Source organism: Micropterus salmoides, unplaced genomic scaffold (assembly GCF_014851395.1).
Source record: "Micropterus salmoides isolate LMB-PRFRI ecotype aquatic unplaced genomic scaffold, ASM1485139v1 Ms_hic_scaffold_1, whole genome shotgun sequence".
In the NCBI taxonomy this organism is placed as follows: domain Eukaryota; kingdom Metazoa; phylum Chordata; class Actinopteri; order Centrarchiformes; family Centrarchidae; genus Micropterus; species Micropterus salmoides.
Window position 1 is genome coordinate 47816534 of NW_024040040.1, and position 21749 is coordinate 47838282.

At 39.7% G+C, this 21749-nt stretch overlaps 1 protein-coding gene across 1 annotated transcript in view; it reads right to left on the bottom strand.

Annotated features, from left to right (window-relative positions):
- Positions 1–21749, bottom strand: part of LOC119912643 (collagen alpha-1(XVIII) chain-like) — a 58390-nt gene that overhangs the window by 12213 nt on the left and 24428 nt on the right. Inside the window, exons 3-16 of the mRNA XM_038731931.1 lie at positions 14360–14607; positions 14089–14259; positions 12913–13044; positions 6938–7012; positions 5956–6048; positions 4100–4226; positions 3632–3675; positions 3101–3289; positions 2914–2940; positions 2542–2604; positions 2322–2399; positions 1640–1687; positions 1200–1334; positions 8–61 (exon numbers count right to left, since the gene is read on the bottom strand). Of these exons, the coding sequence (XP_038587859.1) occupies positions 8–61; positions 1200–1334; positions 1640–1687; positions 2322–2399; positions 2542–2604; positions 2914–2940; positions 3101–3289; positions 3632–3675; positions 4100–4226; positions 5956–6048; positions 6938–7012; positions 12913–13044; positions 14089–14259; positions 14360–14607 (1484 nt within the window). The remainder of the gene's footprint in view (positions 1–7; positions 62–1199; positions 1335–1639; positions 1688–2321; positions 2400–2541; positions 2605–2913; positions 2941–3100; positions 3290–3631; positions 3676–4099; positions 4227–5955; positions 6049–6937; positions 7013–12912; positions 13045–14088; positions 14260–14359; positions 14608–21749) is intronic.

Below are 21749 nucleotides of genomic sequence, written 5' to 3' on the forward strand. Positions count from 1 at the left end.
GCCTCACCTTGTCTCCTTTGTCCCCAACAGGCCCTGGATCTCCATCTTTTCCATCAACACCCTGCAAGAATTTTTCAGATTTTAGATATCTATACCAGTGGGAATTAACTCTGTACATGTACTGCACAGGTTATTCAGTTGTTGGTACCGTTCATATTTCTTTTTTTATGGTCTATTGATCAAAATGAGAACATGATGCTAATGGGCTCCCAGGAACTGAAGTGAATAAACCTTTTGAGCCAAAACAGTGCTGCATTAAAGACTGTAAACCTGTGAGTAGTCCATTCACACAGTTAGTAAAAGCCTCTGACATTTTAAAGACAAAAGACACATTTCCCCCAATAAATGCTGCAGCTTAGACCATGTTCTGAAGCTCTTAGTAGTTTCTGTCAAAGTGCTGTTACTGCAGCTTGAAGATCGTTAGAAAAGGACAGGACTTATTTGAACTTGCGGTACGTGTAGTGCTTCTAGACATAAAATGTGCCCTTACTGAGGTGGAGTGCTGCAGGGCAGTAACATTTACAAATTAACACAGACACTTCACATCTCAGTCAACACACGCACACTCTTCCCAAATTGTCTCAACCACACACTCACCAAATATGTTTGCACACTGATCTGTGTAGCAAGCAATGGCAGGAAAGCAGTGAGTGAACATGTTTTTTTTAAATGTTGGGGGAAATACCGTCTTTGTGGCCCCTAGGATCTGATGGGACCAAATGTTAATACCTGACCAGACCCTGAACCAGACCCAGAGCCACTAAACCACTCTTCAGTCACCTGAAAAAAGAAGCTGGGTCAGCAATGCAAATCCCTGCTGTGTTGTTTAAGGGGAAAATTCTAAATTCTACCTTATATTCAGCTGTGCCACTGTTTGGCTTTGGCTTTGTTAAAGTTACATTAACAAATGATACAATTTTTAATACTAATTCACTGTAAGGGAAATCATTGTCACAGACACGCCATTATAATTGATTGAAATTATATGTAATCATGCATAAATTATTGTTAAACAGTTTTATTGTTGACCCTTGTTGTTTGAAGGAAGCACTAATTATATGAATAAGCATGTCTGTCTGAAAAGGGCCACAACCACCTGGTTCTACAGTACATAATACGTACATGTTTAGATATTGCTCGTATTGAGGAACTGAACATGAAAAATAGGAAGAAAGAAAAAAAAAAGAGATTTGACTTACAGGCAATCCAGGTTCACCCTTCTCTCCATCCTTTCCATCTTTCCCAGGGGCTCCAGGTTGCCCAGGAATGACGTCCTCAGATGGCGTTCCTGGGGGGCCTGGCTGTCCTGGGGGGCCAGGAGGCCCTGGGGGCCCCTGATGTAATAAGCCAAAATATATCCGTCACATTAAGTAGGAAAGTTTCAAAAAGCAATTTACATGCATCTCTTTAGCCAATGGTCAAATGTTAGCCAGGGTCCTGTAGTGTGAAAATGCAACACCTTTATAAAGAAGGTGCAACAAGGTGATACAAGCTTGTTTTCACAAGCGCTGTACAATAATGAGAAAGACAAGAACTAACATGAGATAGAGACAGCATCCAACCAAACAACAGGAAAAAGAAAGTGTGATTACAACGTGATGCTAAATATTATCTAATGTCACAGATAGAGTTCACTTACCCGAATAATCTCTGAGTCACTGTCAAAGTCATCAAATCCTGACCCCTCCTGATGAACACATATCATATGAGCAGTCAATTAGTTAATTCACAGGTCACAGTTACTGAATTCAGACCGAGTCAAATCACTACAACTCAAGGCTCCATATTCATTTCAGGAGCAAAACTACTCCTGAGATTCATAAATTACACACTTCTAAACCATAAATGCTTCTGCCATAAAAATAAATAATCAACAGGTCAGCCATCACTCCAAGATTTGTTTTTATAGTCTCATAGAAAAATATTCCGGTGCATAAAAACACCAGTGAACACAATGAAAAACGAAGATACAGCAGAGAACTGTTCTGACAATTTGCGTTTGTAGATTAACTATCCAAAAGCTGAAAGAACTTTCTCTGAATTCAACAGTAGCAAAGATGACCCAACAAACCAGATCAACAGTTGTATCAATTAAAAAAACATTATGATTTTCAGCTTTAACACGCAGCTGGCCAAAACCTAAATTTATAAAAAGAGAAATCTCAACTTTTCTCTCCATGAAATCTCCACTGAAGCCCATTATTAATGTGCTTCAGCCAGGGGCTGGCCTTTAACATTAATTTTTGAATCAAGTGCCATTACAGTACACCAGGTTTTGCTAGCACCAAGAAAAGGTAAAACATTGTTGTTTAATAACTTACCAGGAACATGGACTTGCTGGGTCGACCTGGAAGTCCAGGAGGACCTGGGGGACCTGGTAGTCCGACACCAGGATCACCCTGAGGGAGACAGGAGTGGGATGTTTCTGTTATATTTCCATGACCGCTCACACAGTAGTGATGTGTTCGCAAATATCCTACCCTGTTTACATTCTGACCATATTTAAGTCCAGGTATCATGGTGTTAAAGGGGGACATTTACCTTTTCTCCCGGAAGACCAGGCTCTCCCTGTAGTCCTGGGAATCCTGGAACCCCAGTTATTCCCTGGGAAAAAAACACAGTTACAGCTGTGCTCAACGCCATATCAGAGGTCATTTAACAGAGTTCAAATGTAGCACACAGACTTTATCCAGTTGTAAGTAGAGATTTCAGGAATGAAGATCTGACGTTAGAACTGTGACCCCAATCTATTGGTACAAGTACAGAATACAAATACAAGTATAGCTCTCTAAATTAGTACCTGTATGTTGAAAATGGGTACATTCCTGCATCTCTTTACCCTGGAGACACTAAAAAAATTACTTCCACAATAATGAACCTATAAATCTACAAGACTAGAAAGACTTTACTTACCGGGACACCAGTTTCACCTTTGCTTCCCTAGAGAAAAGACAAAACAGAAAGCCACTCTATCTTTTTATCTTTTGACCTCTAGGACTGACCTAAACAACAGAATGTGCTCTAAATAGCTTCTCTGATGTTCTGTAAATAGAAAACTATATAGTTTTAAAATAGAATATTTTGAATATTGCAAACTCACAGGCTGTCCATCTTTCCCAGGAATTCCAGGTGTGCCTGGATGTCCCTGTGGTCCTTGTGGTCCCCGGGGTCCTGGCTCCCCTCCCTCCCCTTGTCCTGAAGCTTGTCCTGGAGGGCCGGGCTGTCCTGGGGGACCGGCTGGACCTGGGTCACCTCGCTCCCCTTTCTGTCCCGGAGACACCTGCAGGGACTGAGCATCGAATAGACTCAGTGAGTGATTCATTTATTCATTAGCAACGCATCCAACTTAGCTTCCAGACTTAGTTACACTGACATTAGCTAAAAGGCAGAGTAGTAAAATGGGGCAAAGATTAAGTCTCAGTTACGATTATTGTGACACCCTTGTACTGCAGGATTTTGGCTCCAGAGATGGGTGCCTATTACTGCTGTAACTGAACACTGAAAAAAAGCATTTTAATCGATCATTTGACATTACTGAACAAACATATACAGATACATCCATAACTTAAATTCTTAAATACATGCTGCACTTTACGTCACCATCTAAATTATGAAAAAAATCATTACTTACAGTTTCCAGTAGGGAGGCTGGAGTTTCTGTCGCAAATGATGTCACTGTCACAAAGACACAAAAGTGTGTTTAATTTTCAAAAAACAAAAACAAATAACATGGCACTTTGTAAGCATGATTTGAAAAGGTGTAACCGTACAGAATGGTACCCCATGTGACCTATTAGCATGAGAAATTTTAATTTAGGGCCAGTCAGACAAAGGGAGGGCTGCTTCTCTGTGAAGGAGGGGCAGCTATATTGTCTCTTTCAGCACCATCTGCTGGCTAATTTGAGAAATGCATCACAGAAGGAGCAGCCTGGACTTGCTCATGCATTACAACATCAGCACCGTTGACTGTATGGTCGACACACAGATGTAAAATAAATGCTTGTGTGTGAGAGAGGATTACATACATTTTTGGCATAATACCCCCCAATGACACATTTCCTAAAATAGAAAAGTTAGATTTCTTTTTCTTTTTCTTTACCTCTTACAGTAGTCGTCTCCACTTCCTGTCCAGAAGTCTCCTCTATGTCTTCATCATCACCTACTGAAATCTCAGTGGGCGGAGCTCGGACTGGGGTGCTGTAAGTTGGGTCCAGCTCCGGGAGGGGCTGAAAACAAATGAAAAAATGAAAAAAAACAAAACAAGCAATGATCTATACCTCACAAAAATGTGGAAGGATAAAGTTTTGTTTTGCTTTTTTAATTCAAGGTCTAATTAAAATAAATGTATACACACTTAGATGAATAATCTGAATTGAAATAATCAGTATGTGTGTTTTATATATTATATTCCACAGACATGCATTAAAAAAAATTTGATTCAAAAGCCTAGAGTGTGTACTTATTAATTTAGCTTGAGACTTGTTGATGTATTCATAAACAGCAGCTTCATTATCTGTTAAGATCCAACGAAACAGTCAAAACAGAGCAAAGGAGTGTTATATGACAGGAAATGTTTTCCCTCAGACCAGATCCAACTACAGTGTCAGACTGTGCAATGTGTGGAATGTTGCCTTCAGTCTCAAACCTGGTGCACAGCCTTGCATAACTTCAAAATTATTTCTGCATTCTTTTTACAAGGTCTGTTGTGGTGATAAAACCTCGTGCCCCTGTCCTGCTTATGAATTATCCATTGGAATGACTAAATATGAAAAAGTAAAGGATCTTTTCTTTCCTGAAGAGCGTAGATTTAGGGATTTGAATCCTCCTTCTGACTGCCCAGTTGTGGCAGAGACGGGGATTTTTTAAATAGCTCAGAACTGGCTGAATTAGATCAGTCACACATCTGGAAAACACCTCTTGCTATATATATATATTTCAAAATCTTAGTGACATAGCACTGAGGTAACTTCAGGTACCATCAACAAAGTCAGAGAAGAATGATTTCAGTTGGACCACGGTGGTCTGGAGTTGAGGAAGAAAATCTAGGTCAATGAAACAAACCTCTCTAAAATCTGATACCGTCCATCTACATCCTCTTAAGAAAAGCATTAAAATCTTTAGTAGCTCCAGTAACCAACCAGGCTGGGGCTGTGCTGTAAGCTCCCCAGTGAGACAGTAAAGTTTCGCTGAATAGAGACACTTACATTAGACTTGAATTTAGATTTCTCTACAAGGCTGAAAAAGTACTCTTATTATGGCAAATGAGTAATTTGTGAATATGTGTATATTTTTCTCCTTTCAAAAAAACAAAAACAAAACACAGGATGACATGTTAGCCATTTTCTTGTGATTAAAGTCTGCTAGGTAACTACTTATCCTTAAAAGTAGTAACTCACTTATTTGCTGTCTTGCTGAGAGTTAGATCATACTTTCATGTTTGACATGCTAGACTTTAAAAGGTACACCTACCAGTACCACTGAAATATTGTATGTTTCATCTTGTTTGGTTGATTTGTGTGTGTGTTTCATAGACAATCCAAAACGTAAAATTGCTAACGTTTTATGGAGATTAACTATTTCTTGGCTGGGCCAGTGACTCTCTGTAATCTCTTGATTTGGACAGATCCAGCTGTATCCAGCTGCTTTCGGTCTTTCTGCTCAGCTGAGGTTATTGCTACAAATCTCTCATCTAAATGTTGGCAAGAAGAAGAAAGGACACTATTTCCTTAAGTAAAATAATCTAGTACTCTTTACACCCCTGCCTCTCTTCTGTTGCCCTGTTGTATTCAACTTTCTTTTTCAAAGAGCACAGAGCTGGCAGGAAGCATATCACCATGTTCTAGCCTCCACCAGGCCTGTAAAGATAAGAACACTTTTCTTTGGTCCAAGTCCAACCCAGCTAAATGGGAAGGACAGAGGCATTGTGTGGTGTAGTGTGTGTGTATATACACACACCATTGTAAACTCTCTCTCCTCCACAATCTTCTTCACTTCGTCTCTCCCTTCAATGTCTTCATAAGCGTCATCGCCACTTCCGTATCCAGAGGCCTGAAGAGAGAAATGAGAGCAGGGGAAAAAAAAGGAGTCTGTAGATAAATATGGAGACAGACCAAATTAAATACTATTGAGAGGACAAATGGCAGCTGATTTCAATTGGCAGAATAAGAAAGTGAAAGATATTCAGAATTTAAGAAAAAAAAAATTGAGAAAAAGAAATTATGGGCTGGAGGAAACATGCTTCAAGCATACTAAATTGTAAGACTGATGCAAAATGTGCAACCAAACATGAGCTAATCCACGTCACTGACTCAAGCCATTATTTCTGGATAAATTATTTCAGATAGATATAGCAATTACTTACTACAGACACAGCTGTTATATAAAGCATGTAACTGTTACTGGTGTTTGTTTAGCATGTGAAATGTTTCATTTGCAAAGCAATTTATAATCTTTTTTTTTTTTAAATGACAGATGAATAGAGTAGAAATCAGCATATTAACTCGATGTTTAAATTCCAACTGATTTCACTTTAGGAACATATGAATTTATTGTCAAGTTTGAAGTGTAGTATTATTATTAAACACTTGCATAATATATTAAACTGTCACATTCTTGGTCGTACTAATGCATTGTCATCTTGAAAAAGAAAAGGGACTTCCTGAAACTGTTGGAAGCACACTATTGTCAAAAACAATTGTATGCTGTAGCTTTAAGATTTCCTTCATTTGGATTAACGAGGACCAAATACACAAAGGTATGTAGACAGACACTCCATATATTATTTTCCATATAGTTTACTGTAGTGCACCTTTTTCACCAGTAGAGGGAGGAATAGTTCCATGTTGGCCTGCTGAGGCTGTGTGTTCTTCCAGGACAAGTAAGAACCTAAGTTCTTTCAGACTTTCTGTTTTGTGTGTGTGTTTTGGTGCACACTCACATACGGATCGTCCTCCTCACACTGGTCATCTGGGGCCGTGGGATCTGAATTCAGTACCAGCTGCTGGATGGAGCCCTGGAGAGAGAACGAGGAGTGGAAGAAGAAGGAGAGTCCGGGTTATGTTGCGTGGTAATTTAGTTAATTCTGTATCATTACATTTTATTGAAGCCTAGCGTACATTTCCCACGCACCAGCATACTGCTTCTTTCTTTCAGCAAAACAGTTTATCCATCTCTCCTTCCCTCATTACCCCACACACATTATTCAGCACAACTGCACACAGTAACACGCACCCTCAAATAGACATCGACAAACATCTAGGAGTCAAACAGGTGTATCACGCTCGCAATTTTTCCCATCCCATATCCCAAGCACAATATTACCACGTGGATATTTGTGCAAATTCACATTTAAAAAAAAAAAGTTTCCTTTTAGTGCACTTAGTACCAATAATTCAAATACACAACTGCCTCTACATTTTGTGCTTTAGGACTCAAATCATCAGCAGGTATTAAATGTAAGTGTTAAGGGTTATTAAATGATATCTTATCAAACACTATGGTTCATTTTTTAATCATCTCTCATTTGAATACTGCCAAAAGGTTTGTAGAGCAGTAAAGTATACTCAGCGTGAAACCCCTGTTCACACCAGTTCCCTGATTTGTTTGGACCATCTTCGAGCCTGGTAGCAGCTGCTGGATATCATGTCTGTGTCTCAACAAGGGATATCCGTAGTAGTATTAACACTTCAACACTAAACGCTACAGACATCAATGCTTCAACTGGTGTCATGAATGCTACTTTATATAGAAAATGCATTTTCTGCCAAAAGATATTACATCTTGTTGTAAGAGGTTTGTGTTGGTCATTCACCCGCATGTTTCTGGAAGCATCCCAGGAATATGCTTGTGCCATGACAGGGCACAGTATTTAAGGAGTATGAACATATTAATGTCTTGACCGGGTTCACCCGTTCAGGTTTAAAAGGGAATTTTTTAACAGTAAATGAATAATCGATAAATGTTTTGGAATTGGTCCAAAAGGAAAGGGATCCCTATAGAGGCCGTTTTGTTAAAGAGTAAGTTCCTTTTTGTTTAACAAAAGTCACACACAAGGAAAAGTATCGCTCTGAAATCTCGTGAGAGGCGAGTTGTGAGTTTAAGATGACGGTGGAAACGTAAGTCAGTAAGTCATCTTACTCTTCAACAAAAAGGCCCCTCTCCGTAGAGATCCTTTCCATAATGTTGTCACACTATTAGAATACCAATCTGAGCCTGTTAGCAACAAAAACAAGCACTTTTAACGGACTACTTTTGATGGGCATAGTTGCCCTCAAGGATTGCATTGCAGGCCCCAAAACTTTTTGTATCTATTAATTATTTAAACCCCAATACATGTAAAAAGGTTTTAAAAGACAGGGATTACATTTTAGGTACACTGTAGCATCAAGTTGTCAATACAGAGATGTTAATGTACCCAGTGACGCATTAGTGCTTAAATTACACTTAAAAGCTCAATATTCAATTAAGACATTATGTTTTTATTCAAACGTAAAGCATTAGACCCAAGGTATGAACTTTAACAAACTGTTTGATCTATGGTCTACTGGTGTAACACTGAAATTGTGGTGTCACACAGATTGTGATGCATTTTTGTTTATAATGTAGAGAAATTATTAAAACAAAACAATCCTGTTAGCTTTCTGAAAATTTCTCAATCCACTATGACCTGCAAGCACACACTTGTTGTCTATGGTTGTTGAAGGCAAAGTGTTGGTCTTCTGTTCAGGATGTCACTATTCTCAGAGAATTTCAGATCCTTTAATCTGTTCATGAGCAAGTGTGGAAATGTCTGATGTATGCAACCATTGTATGCCAGTGAAAAAAGGGCCCCACTTCACCTGAAGGGGTAAAGTGTTTTTCCAGTGATTTAGTGTATGGGGGGGTGCACATATGCAACTGTAAATGGTTCTTTAAATCTGAGTGATTTAAATTACATAAGCTTGACTTGCTAAAGGCAATTTCAGCAGAGGTTATTGATCTTGAGTTCAGGCTAGAGGACAAACACCTGTTTTAAATTGTAATGAAGCACAGCCTATAATGGCGGTGAAGGAGTGAGAGAGATGGAGGGAAAGATAGAGAAAGAAAGGGTGGATATGAGTTAGGGTAGCAACCAAAATCAGACCCATCTGTTTGAGCAGTAAACAACACATCTGAAATAAACAAAGAATGAGACACGCAAACGTTTCCACTTCTTTCAAACATTTTAGTATGTGAATTCCCTGTCAAACTGAGTCTCGGCATGGATGAATGATTTAGCTGGTTTGTAAAACATTTATAATTATATAAAGATAAATACTTGGAGGCAGTGGGAAGATTTGTCAGGCTGCTTGAGTTACACATTCATAAGCTTGCTAACACTTGAAAGTCTCTTCATACAAAACACAGACACACACAGATGCATGCATGCACACAATCAAGGTTAACAGGAGATCTTTAAAAAGGTCATACAGCCGCTTGTTCTGGAGACAATAATGCTTTCACACAGTCACATATGGGGGGACTGACCTTCCATTTTGGGTCAAGGAACTATTTTAGACTTGATATTTTTGGTTATTGGTTAATTGGAATTCTGTTAAAAATCAGGGTAGTAGTTTGCTTCATCCACAAGAAGTCTGGCCTGCATTTACTGCTGATCATTATATTTGTAATTAGATATCTCAGAACTGAATCTGTAAGTGAAACTCTGGGTAAAGTGATTTATTTGCATAGCAACCTTTCAGAATTTGCCACAGACAGATGTTGGCATTGTACTGTAGTTTAGGACAGGCTTATATGCCTCGTCATCTGTAAAAAGTACAAACATTATCTGGTGAGACTTTGATGGTCAAACTGTGCAATAGTACAAAAGAGGCGTTCCTCACTTAGGTTACAACGTATCAGAGCTCCTGCTGGTGGTAGTCTAGGATGTGAATGACTGTCTGTGTACACTTTGCAGCTTGTACTCAGGAGTTTTCAGATGTCAGGGATGGCTAAGAAAAAAGTTAAGTACTTCTAAGGTACTGTTCTGTGTCTGCAGGCACTGGCACTCGCCGTGTTGAGGAAGACATTGTTGCCAAAGCAACAGACAGCGGGTAACGTGAGCTGCTGCTGGCCAAGCATGTGCGTGTGTCAGATGCCATTGCTGCTGCAGGCGAGGTCAGCCCGTTTTTAAATGATTTCAAACACGCTATACGGAAACTTAGATGCGTTACTGCACATACAAATGATCAGATAATGTGATGAGAGCCTCTTTTTGCCACAAGGGTTCATCATTGAATTTGATTATATGTACCATGACTTGTGGACTGTAAAGTGATACTATTACACAGCAGTTCTTTTATTATGTGTTTTGAGGACTAGCAGACCTCAGTATATTTTCACTGTTCAATCCAAAATGAACATTTAACAAAGCTTATGTTTTATTGCAAAGTCTGCAAAACAGACAAAAACAAAATATTTTTGGTAAAAACAGAGACAAAGATCAAATTCTGCAGCAAAAAGTCACCATTGTGAGAAAACAGGTTGCGGTTTCATTTGTATTTATATAGCTCAATAGCTGCATGCTTACATATGTGGCAAGAAATACTCAACACACATGCACACAACCAGAACATAAGCATACTTGACAGTGTTTTTTCCTCAGTGTTATGGTTACTAACTATATTCAGTTGCTCAGGGATAATAACTCATAGTTTGCTCTCTCATTCTCTCTCTCAGAAAAAGAGCCACACACAAACATCTTCCAACACCCAGCATGGGATGTGTTTCAGTGAAACTAAGCAAAGCCAGAATATCAGTGAATAAGTCAGTGTGGGGGAATATATTTCAGTCTCTTTGTTTGCATGTGTTCATGTGAAGCTATGTGTGAAGTGTACTACTGCAGTGAGCTACTGCTGCTGCGTGGCTCTGCTCCCCCGGGGAGCAGACAGGAAGATCTGACGGAGCTGCCAGTTCAAACACTGCACAGCTAGAAACAGACGGTCAACTAGTGGTCCTCTTTGTCTGAGAGGGGACGACTATATGAAGAGAGGGAAGGGAGAAGTGAAAAGGATGACGCTTTAATGGCAAGAGATGAGAGAGTGAGCTATAGAGGGCCTCTGGGTGACTGATCACAAGAGGACGGCCATAGTGGAGGTTTACAACTTGTGAGCAATGGTGGTTTGAGTGATGGGTGTTATCCCTGGATTGATGGTGCCATTTTTAAAGATAAAAATGTCCAATTCTGATGCTTGTTTCTGATTTCCTGGCAGGTATCCCAGCCTTAGAATCCTGACTTTTCACCATCACTTCATCTTTTTATTTTCTGATATCTGGACAACTCGGTCCATCTTCACAAAGTATCTTAATCTAAAAAGTCCTAAGAGAAAGGGGTATGCCTTGCTACCCTTGCTCTTTCTAAATTTAAAACATCTGCGTGCTACTCCAGTGGGCTTGTCTGGTAGAGGTATTATCAGATATGTTAGCAAAGATTCAACAAAAATTAGACTTGTGGGATAAAACAATAGTAATTTTATCTTAATAAAGACTATCCACTAAATTAAATTGTAGTATTATGCGGAAAAACAACATCTTGTTGTCTTTATTATCAGGCCAATGTTCCTGCTACCCCACCAAGCCCCAGGGATAAAGTCAATAAAAATTGTCCTCTGATAAAAAATACAAAGTCATCATCTGGAGTTGAAACAAATATGACTTTTGAAAAAATGATGAACCTTTTGAAAAGTGATTTTGTTCTGAAATGAAACTTCAGCTCTTCAAGGTATAAATACCCAAGTCAGAGTTTGTTTTAACTGTAGGTAGAGAAACCTATTTGTTAGATTTCCCCCGAGAGACCAAAAAAAATCCTCAAACATTTTCTCCCTCTCTGGCTCATTGGATTTCTTTGAAACTCTCCTCAGATTTCACTAATAAAATCTTAGTGAGATGAAAAAAAGCTGCTTGGCTTATATGAACTTCTTTCCACTGTCCTGGAAACTAAACATCGTGTAGTTTTTCTTTCACATGGACTTACATACTACAAATCAGAGGAGAAGAGGGGATAAAAGTTACAATGCAGGCCTGTTTTTAATTTTTTTAAAAAAGGTCACAAGTCATGTATTCTTCTAGTTTATCCACCGGCCACGAGTTGATTTATTCAGAAGATGAATTGTTGGCAATGTTTTATAATATGTGATCTACTTTTATTAAAATGTAATATTCATTATCCCTCCTGCTATATTGGGACAAACATCCTTTCCTTTAAATTACAAAAAAGCTAATTATAGATCACTGGGATTAAGTCCTGGGGCATTTACTGGTTTATTTTCTATTAAAAGAGCACTGAGAGCAGAACACAGCACTGCATGTGCTACTACCTCTTCCCCGGATTTCTCAGCACTTCTGTCACACCCCCTCATTATAACCACACAGGGGTATTTATTAACAATTGCATGTGATTTGAACCTCCCATCCTTACTATTTTTTGATTCTATTCTTTTTAATTAAAGAATTGCCAGTTGCACTCAGTGCAAGTCATTCATGATGAGAGATCAGCTATATTCCAAAAATGTAAATCATATACAGCTTGTCATTTATGAGCTCTCACAGGATAAAGCAGTGCTCATAAACACATGCAGTCATTCATTCCTCGTCTCCTGTGGCGGTCATAAAGCTGCCAACAAAGACTATTGTGTTCATGGTTCAAATGTAAAATAGGCAACTGCCCAAACGCCACGTTTGTTTCTGCAACTAAGAGTGGATTTGACATCTACTGTCAACCACTGATCCAAACCTGACGACATTAGGAATGAGGAATTAACTAAACAGAAATGCAGCTCTCAAAACTCTCAAAAGTGCTCATGTTGCCAGAGATGTACAGAGAGTACACAGAGTTGTTGCAGTAGTGCGTACACTTAACACACACACAACAATAAATCCACTAGTATCCAGACTCACCACAAACCTCGCCAGGCCCGTACCCCCAGCGTTCCCTACGAAGATCCCCGAGCTGGCCTCAAAGGTCAGAGGCTGAGGGCTCCTGGTGAAGGCAACACGGTGGTATTCCTCACAGTCCATGTAGAGACGCACCTGAGTGACAAGGGCAAATACTGACTTCCAGCAATTGATAACAAATGGAACACTTGAGGCTAAAATATTATCAGCGGAAGAAACTTTATTCCATGCAGTCACGTACACAGTGACTATGTAAGCTCTCAGGCTTTTATGACAACATCCTCACATATTAAATGAACATCTGTAAAAGAAAAAAAGCCCATTTAACACTCCTGTGTGTGATCAAAAAAGGCCTGCAAGCAACATACCGTTTCAGCTTTCATAGTGAATGTCTAAATCTTCTACAAACATCATCAGAATACTGTCAAAGGATAAGTCTGATCATGTGTGTGCAACTACATGTTGTCCTGCACGAATCTTGGCCATGTACCCATAGCAAATGAGAATCTGTTCTCAATCGGCCTACCTGGTTAAATAATTAAAAATAATAATAAAAAGATGTTCTGTTCCCATGCAAAGACTAAAACCAGCTGTGAATTTAACATATTAAGTATTGTGTATGTAGCCAAAGCCTGATAAATCTTGTTCTTCTGTGCCATAGAGCTTAATTGTTGTCCAGACACTATTTAAAAAGACATAAATGAGGCATAGTGCACTGGGTGACATATGCCTTCAATACCCCAAACACAAGCACGGTAGTTTATTTTGAGTCAATCCAACATGCACTGTCCTGCTGCTGTAAATACTCACTAGAAATAACATTAGCAGTTTGAGTAATGTTTTCTGATAACTAATTAAAATTATTCAGTAAATTATTTAGTCTGTTCTAAAAACAAACTTATAATCATGATCTGTTTTAAGATTTACCATAAATAAAAAGGAGGTATGTGAAACTGAAAACTTTCAAAATAGTTTCTGAAAAATTGTTTGTACGGATTTTGCATGCAATCCGCTGAACTGCACTGGAATGCATAAAGACAGTCACCCACTTTTAAATGCAGTGCAGAAAACAGCGGACCCAGCCAGTCTTGTCACTAAAATAATGAAAATGATCCTGATTTATTGATGTTGAAATGCCACACACACACAAACAAAGTGCACTGAACACAATCCACCCACCTCTGCCCCCTGTACAGTCAGGGTAAACCTCGCCCATCTCCCCGTCAGGTCTCCCATTTTGAAGGAAGCCGCTTCCTGCGTCCCACCTCTTGTTCCTGGCTCGGTGTAGTACAATATGACTCTCTGGGAACCATCCTCTACCTCAGACAATGCTATACCCAAGTGTGCAATCTGGACATGTAGAAAATTGTTATTTACTTTCTGTTTACATGAAGCAGAAAAGATAACAGGAAAAGACACAGGAACGGAGTTTTAGATGTATGTCACCAACCTTTTGGTAAGCATCTGTAATGGCGAACAGCACACCACCACGCCGTGTGGTAGGTTTAGCTGTGACCGTGATGGCGAAGTCATAGTAGAATGGGTCAGGGATGAATGACTTTGTGAGGCGGCCCACGTTGGCGTCCGGGCCGAAGCTGTAAGCGGGGTAACCCTCGAAACCCGTAACAAAGGAGACAGAGGGAGGAAGCGGAACGCCGATCAACTCCGTCAGATCCAAGGCTCCCTGAGAACCACGGTCTGCAAAACAGAACCAAAGAGGTGGAAGCCATGTTAGGGGAGCAGAAAAGAAAATACTTTTCTCATGCAACAAAGTGTCTCACAGAGTGCATCATTGGCATACTGACAACATTAGCAAACAAAAATAAACACGTGTGAGATAATCAAACAAAGAGGAAGAAGAAAACTGGTGCCATATGGAAACAACACGGTGTCAAGGGTTAAACTGAACCTCACTGGTCAAGAATTTAGCATTTCGTGCATTTGTTGCCTCTTGGTGCCAAGAGCCTCTATTATCTCAGTCACTGCAATTAGTGTATTAATGATGTATGACAAATCCTGTTTGTCAGAATGCACATGTGGCCAGATCTCCCTTTAACTGTCTTCTCAAGTGAAGTGAAAATCTTTTAATTTCTGAACTATCTGGCACTTTGTTTAACCACACTTATTGCTTTCCTATACAGTAGGTCTATTATTATGATGATAAACTTTTCAGGCTCTTTTACGGCTTGCATTTCACAAAGGTCAGAAAAAAAAAAAAGGTGCCCTCAGTTTGCTTTGTGCCAGTCTGGGCAAATATATTTGAGCCTATACACCACTAAAATACGTTATCAAAGAGAAAAAGCCCTTAAAGTTGTTGTTGATTACCTACTCTTAAGGGCAATAATAGATGTTTGTCTTTAAACACAAACTTCCTTAGTAAGTTTGTGTTTAATCAAATTATCATAAACTAATTTGATACACAGTAAACCTGTGGCAAGCAGTGGTTGGAAATAGCAGCTGGACAAAACCTAATTAAGCTGCCATGTGTAGTGCTGTGTGATCAGTGTTTGATGGGTACTTCAAGGTGACAGGGTACACAATCCATAGAGAAAGGGGCCAGTGGTGGTCCAGAGCTCATTTCTGCACTGGGGCCACCTAGTGGGTTAATCCAGCCATGGGTCAGAGGACTGATATGTTATCCTAGAAATTAAAGCATTCCACAGTACAGTGTGGGAGCTGTCATCTTTCATCTTTTCATTTCTTACACTGAAATTTCAGAAGTTAATTAAGTTGAATAGATCCATCTATACATTCAGTAATCCTTAATATACATTTTATTTATACTCATTTTAAAATTTAACCATGAAGCTGGAGAACAACCATGGTCGGTCATAAATCCCTCCTGATTTTCACCACACAGTTTCTCCATGAGCACTCTGGATCATTATAAGACAGTCTGGGAGGCTCCAACAATCTTTGCTTCTGTCTTTAGACATTTACAACCTATTGAGCTTGCCAAGAGGGTGAGAAGGGGCTTCCCTCTCATCTTATTCTGTAAACTTACCAATATTGTATACATGGCTGAATGCACACTTATATCCACAAGTCCTTCAGCATGGAAGGCAGCCTTCTCTCTAGCTTGCTCTCTGTCAGACATGCACACTCTAATTTCCCTCTACACCTGGTTCTCCTTAGTGGGAAGACCCCTGGAACAATCGTGTGTTCTTTTAGAGCGTATGGGCAGCAGGGTATAGTGGCATCTGGAAGGCATTAGGTTAGACTAATACACACGTGCTGCGCAGTGGCAGCTCCTGTAAATTAGGCTAACCGCGTGGCGTGTGTGTGTGCGCGTGCGCACAGGATCGACAAAGAAAAAAATAATGGGGAAAAGGGAGGCCAACTGTGTGTGTGGGGGGCAAGCAAGGCTCCTCACAGGAAGAGAGGCACACTCCTTTCCACATGCATTAATTGGATTGAAACCCTACAGAGTTAAGCAATTAAAAAACAACAACAATGAAGCACAGCCCACACCGTTCTGCTGTATAACCTGGATTGTTTGAGGGGCGGAATATCTCAATATACGTGCACACCAGTACTTCAAATGCATGCCTGCCTGGCTAACTTGCACTCCACCATAGAAGCAGGTGTGAAGTTGAGTGAACGGTCAGGTGTGCTGCACTATCAAACAACATCTGACACTACACTTAAACCTAGCAGAGTTCTGCTTTAACAAAGTTCTAGTTACACGTAGAGGCATGTGTAGCGCTGTCGCGTCTTGTAGCGTATCCGTGCAGGGTTGAGAGAAGCTGATGCTGGTAGGTGTGAAGCGCTATGTCCCCACACCTAACACTCATCTCTTGATGCAGTCTCCTAGGAAGGATGCATTTTGAGAGAGCAAGACCTGTGTGTCATTATTGCAAGTATGTGTGCTTACGCCATAAAGTGTAACAGATGTGTAACATTCGATCATGTTAACGTTGCACCGAAATTAAACACATCGCCTACACATGTTCATGATGCCTGTGCAACCAATGTTGGAATGATGGAAATTGAAGGTCAGCGGTTAGAGAAGTCAGAAATCACAGGGGTCTTGTCTGATGCTAGTGAGGCATCTGAGGTATATTAATATTTTCCACCCCTCAGAGGATTTTAGTTTAGACCTGCTTTGTTTCTACACCATCTCTGGGACACTTTAAGATAACAAGTCTAAGGAAGGAGGACAGTTCTAAAAACAACTTGCAAACATTTCTGGAGGCTAAAACAAATCAAAAGTTTTCAGACCACTCCTAAATTTTCCTAGAGCCAAAACCTGGATGTGGTTGTGATTAAATAGCCTTTGAACAGTAAAATACTTCATTCCGTTTGACTGTAGCATTACTTTCTTTTGGAAGACCCTTTTGTCCAAAGTGACTTACTGTAAGTGCATTCAAACTCCAAAGGAACAAACTCTAGCTGTGCCACAAACAATGGGAAGTTCAGTGCTACAGTGAAAGTGCTTAGTTTTTATTTCTCTTGAGAGGAATTTAATTGTGAGTATATCTGAGTTAAGCAGAATTGGTAATATATTCAAGACTGTCTTGCAATCTAAGCAAGTTAAATCAAGCTCTAACAAATATTTTCCAAACACTCCCTGAATTCAAAGAAACCTGGAATCATCAAGCTGTGATTGGCCTGTTGGCCTGTTGGCTGCCTCACCGCTAGACACGGACTTCTCTCTATATCTTCTGTGTTGTCAGCTGTAAAGACCAGCCAAAGTGTATCGGCCAGAAATCCCACGGCTCAGCCCGTCACTAGGCTCCGTCTTTGCCCGTACATGACATCACTGCAGATGTTCCTCCGCAGGGTCAGAGACTTAACAGCTGGACAGATCGCCATGGAAACTAAGAGACACACTTTGCACTCGTTCAAGTTCTCATGATGTCGCAGGAAACCACAAGAGCTTCGCCAAATCAGTGCTTGTCCTGTGTCATGCATCATCCCAACAGCATATTTGTAAGCATACAGCTGATCATGTTGGAGAAATTTGGCTGTGTGTAGCAGTAATGAATGTTGTCATTAAAACTGGGGTAGACAATTTTAAATTCTCTTCATATCCCGACAGCAATCAATTAATCAAATGGTTTGACACAAAAATGAAATCCAGTATCTGTGGCTGTCGCAGGACTGCAATAAGACGTATTGGCTACCTAAATGTGTTTTGTGGAGTGGCTTTGGAGGGATGCCTGAAAGGAGGGGTAGGGATTTTTTTTCAGTTGGTCAATTTCTAAATCTAGCCGTTTCTTGCTAGTTGTCCAATTTTGCCTACCCCAGCTTTAAGAATACTGTGAATAATTACAGTAGAGCAGTGAAAACATCCAAGACATTGTCAGCTGCGAGAAACTTCGTTATTCGGGTTAGGGTGTGACTTCTCAGTGTAATCAGGCTTGGCTGAGTCGGAGCACCACCTGCTATGGATCTGGGTAAGAGAAAGAAAGCAGAGGAGATGAGGGAGGCTGGGAGGGATACGGTCCATGTCCTCTCGTGTTCACAGTAATAACTTCAAGGTGAATCAGTGAAGTACAAGATGCTGCCATGTGATTAAGTCTTTGAGTCACAGAGGAATAACATTGGCTTTAAGTTAGGTGAACTCCCTTGCAAAATACATGCATTCATTTATCTTCATTATGGAGAAACACGATATTATGGAGAAATTTTTGTACTTATGGTGCCAGGTTATTATTCTGATGTTGTGTGACATCACTTCAAAAGAAGAAATTATGACGGCAGAGCCCAAAATGGCCGCAACGTCCACTACATGCACACACTATTTAATAAAAAGTATAGTAAGAACAGTTTGAGAGAGGTTGCCTAAAATGTGAGAGAGAAAGGAGTAGATCTTGTTCCACCCTTTGTTTTGCATGATGAATGTTTTCTGCATAAACAGTTTCAGTGAAAATTCTGTGTCAATATTGTGGCTCAGAAACAAAGCACTTCTTTTTATGAAAAAAAAAGATGAAGAAGAAACCAGGTTTATGACAAATGTAAATGTAATGAGGGATTCTTTCCTGTCACAACATGAAAACTGCAGTATTCCCACATAAGACAAAGAACATTTAAGTAAACAGGTTAATGTGGGAGTGTGTGTCTGTTTACAGGGTAATCTAGTGTTTACATGCCTGCTCCCTTTCCAAAAGGAGCAAAGTCGATCCAAACACTGCCGTCTCCGCAGGACTGTTTCTTAAATGGGTCAGTGAGTTTTGGGAGAGAGTCTCTGGATTTTGCCATACCAGTGCGTCACACTGGGACCTTCTCAGTCAGACTGTAATGAATAGCAGAAAGTGCACGAGTACCCTGCTCTTAGTCAAGCAATACTTGAAAGACAAGGGTTGCCATTTCAAAATGGTGCGGCCTCTCCTCTTTTATTAAGACCTCCTTAATAAAATGATCAACAGCACAACATCTGCACATGTTCAGTGGTGAAGTGTAGTGAAATAAACAAAATGCTATGTTTAAGATAACATCAGGGTGGACAGGGCAAAACTGTGCACCACAATATATATATATGAATGAACAAAGTCACACGTGACTTGCTCTCAAGATGGACAGTGTCTTCTGGTACACACATACTGTGCAGACACTACAGCACATGCAACAAAACAAGTGATTTCAAGATTAGTGTTACGGACAGAAACTGCAGTTTTATATATAAATGACGACCACCATTTCAGACAAATTCTATTGCTCTGTTGTAGATTTGGCTAAGGTGTGTACCACGTAACACAGTTATGTACATCAATTATGTGTGCTTTTTACTTGGACTTGGCTAAGATGTAAAGATTCAGTATTAAGGCTTGATCAGAAAGAAAAAAAAAGAAAGGTCATAATTATGTGGTGATGATGGATACAGTAGTTGGACAGCTCTAAATGTGCGAGCCAAAGTCACTCAGCTGTCAGTCAGTCCAAAGGAGTTTGTAATGACCCACATCTAATGAGAGACTGACTTAATGGAATCTAATCATACCTCAATCACCCAACTCCACATCACAGATACTCTGATAGGAACATGCTTTGCACAGAGTAAACCTCCGTCAGTGTAAGTGCACACACATTCAAACAAAGCTTTGTTTCAGCACAACAATCCAGAACAAATGGTTCATAAACTTTATCCAAGTACTTAGAAATGCAAAACCTCCCTGTTATACCGTAAATCCTCTGTGGCTGTAGTCTCACCACATCTTAAAATCACACTGTTCTCTAGCCCAGAGCTGACCTCACCATGTAATCATTTTAAACCAAACCCAGCATCTTTAAGCTCGCTTGACAGTAACTTTGAACTTAAATAAAAAGCACATCCGCCAAAAAACGTTAATATCATAATCTTGGTTCAAGAGTCAGCGCTGAAGATAAAACAAAGATGACAAATAAAATGGAAACACTGTTGTAGTAATAATAATAATTTCATTTCTTGCATAAAATGTTACTTCTTGCCAGCACACTTTGAAATATTGAATGTCTGAGTGTCCCCGAGTGCAACTTCAGGGAATACAATTGCATTTCCAGGCAACAATAACTTGCTTTCGACAAAAATTTATGTGAATTTCAACAAATCCAATGGCTGCATTGGCCATAGGAAACAAATCAGACCTGTATAATTTGGAAAATGATTAGTATTGTTAAGTACACTTGGTTTGTATTCTAAAACAAAACTATACAGCCTTCTAAAATTGTATGGTCCACACCAGTCTTTAACACCTGTTTAATTTTGAAGAGGCTTACTGCAGATAAGCAGATGCAATCCTCGGACCTGTATTTAAATAACCAACCAGTATAAATACATAAAGTTTAAATAAACAGACTCAAACAAGGAATTCCTTTCTATTCCATTCAACAACAGATTAAGGTTTCCAAATGGGCTTAAATCTTTCCTTCAGGTAGACAAAACAAAACACCTCACATCCTTTCAGAGACTACAGTGTTTGATTGACAGAGCCGAAGTGAGGCCTATGAAGGAAGATCTAGGTAAATTGCTAAGACCACACAGCTTGAGAACGTACACAAGCATGTGTGTGACCAGGTGACGCAACAGGCCTCCCATTTAGCACAAAGCTGGTCTGTTAGCATTGAGCGTAAGCGCCAAGTCAGCGCAGTCATTAAGAGGAGAGCAGATTTAAGTGTTAACGCTCTCACTGTGATCAAAGACTCACAGCACTTAGCTCAGCAATGGATGGATCTTGTTCAGGGTGATGTCAGAAACAAAAGGTGTTTTTTTACTCCACTTGAATGAATGTCTGACGGCAGAGATTAAGCTTCTCTATGTTAGTGTAGCATATGAAGGTACAGACTTCAAGTGCTCCAGTAATTATGCGTTTCCTGACTTGAGGCCTTGATCAATCACACTTTGCTTAAACAACAAAGGCTTTATTTGTATGTCTTAAAAAGAGATTAGTCATGATTCTACTACAGATACAATTTTCTCTGAAAATATATAATTTTGCAATCCCTCTGAACTCCTTGGATTTATATAGATGCTAACCCGGGTATCACAGTATATTTCCATAGTCATTATGAGCTATGAAAGCAAAGAAGGAGGTGAAACCCACATTCTCCCTAAGCCCACTGTCTGATATAGTCATGTCCCATTCCCATGTCGCAGTGTTTGGACTAATCCAAAAGAATCAGATAGAAACTGTCATAACTGTATCGTGGGAATGTGGCTTTCATGTTCAAGTAGAAATAGGAGATTTTCATATCTTTGGAATGTGGTAGCACCTGCATATGTGACTCTCCTGTATGTCAGGGATGTAATATTCATGCTCAGATAGGAGTAAGAGGCCTGCATGCCTTACCATGTGCAAATAAAGAGAGATAAATAAATGTTTTAAAGTCGGCGAGTTAACATATTCGTTTAATGTGATGCAGCC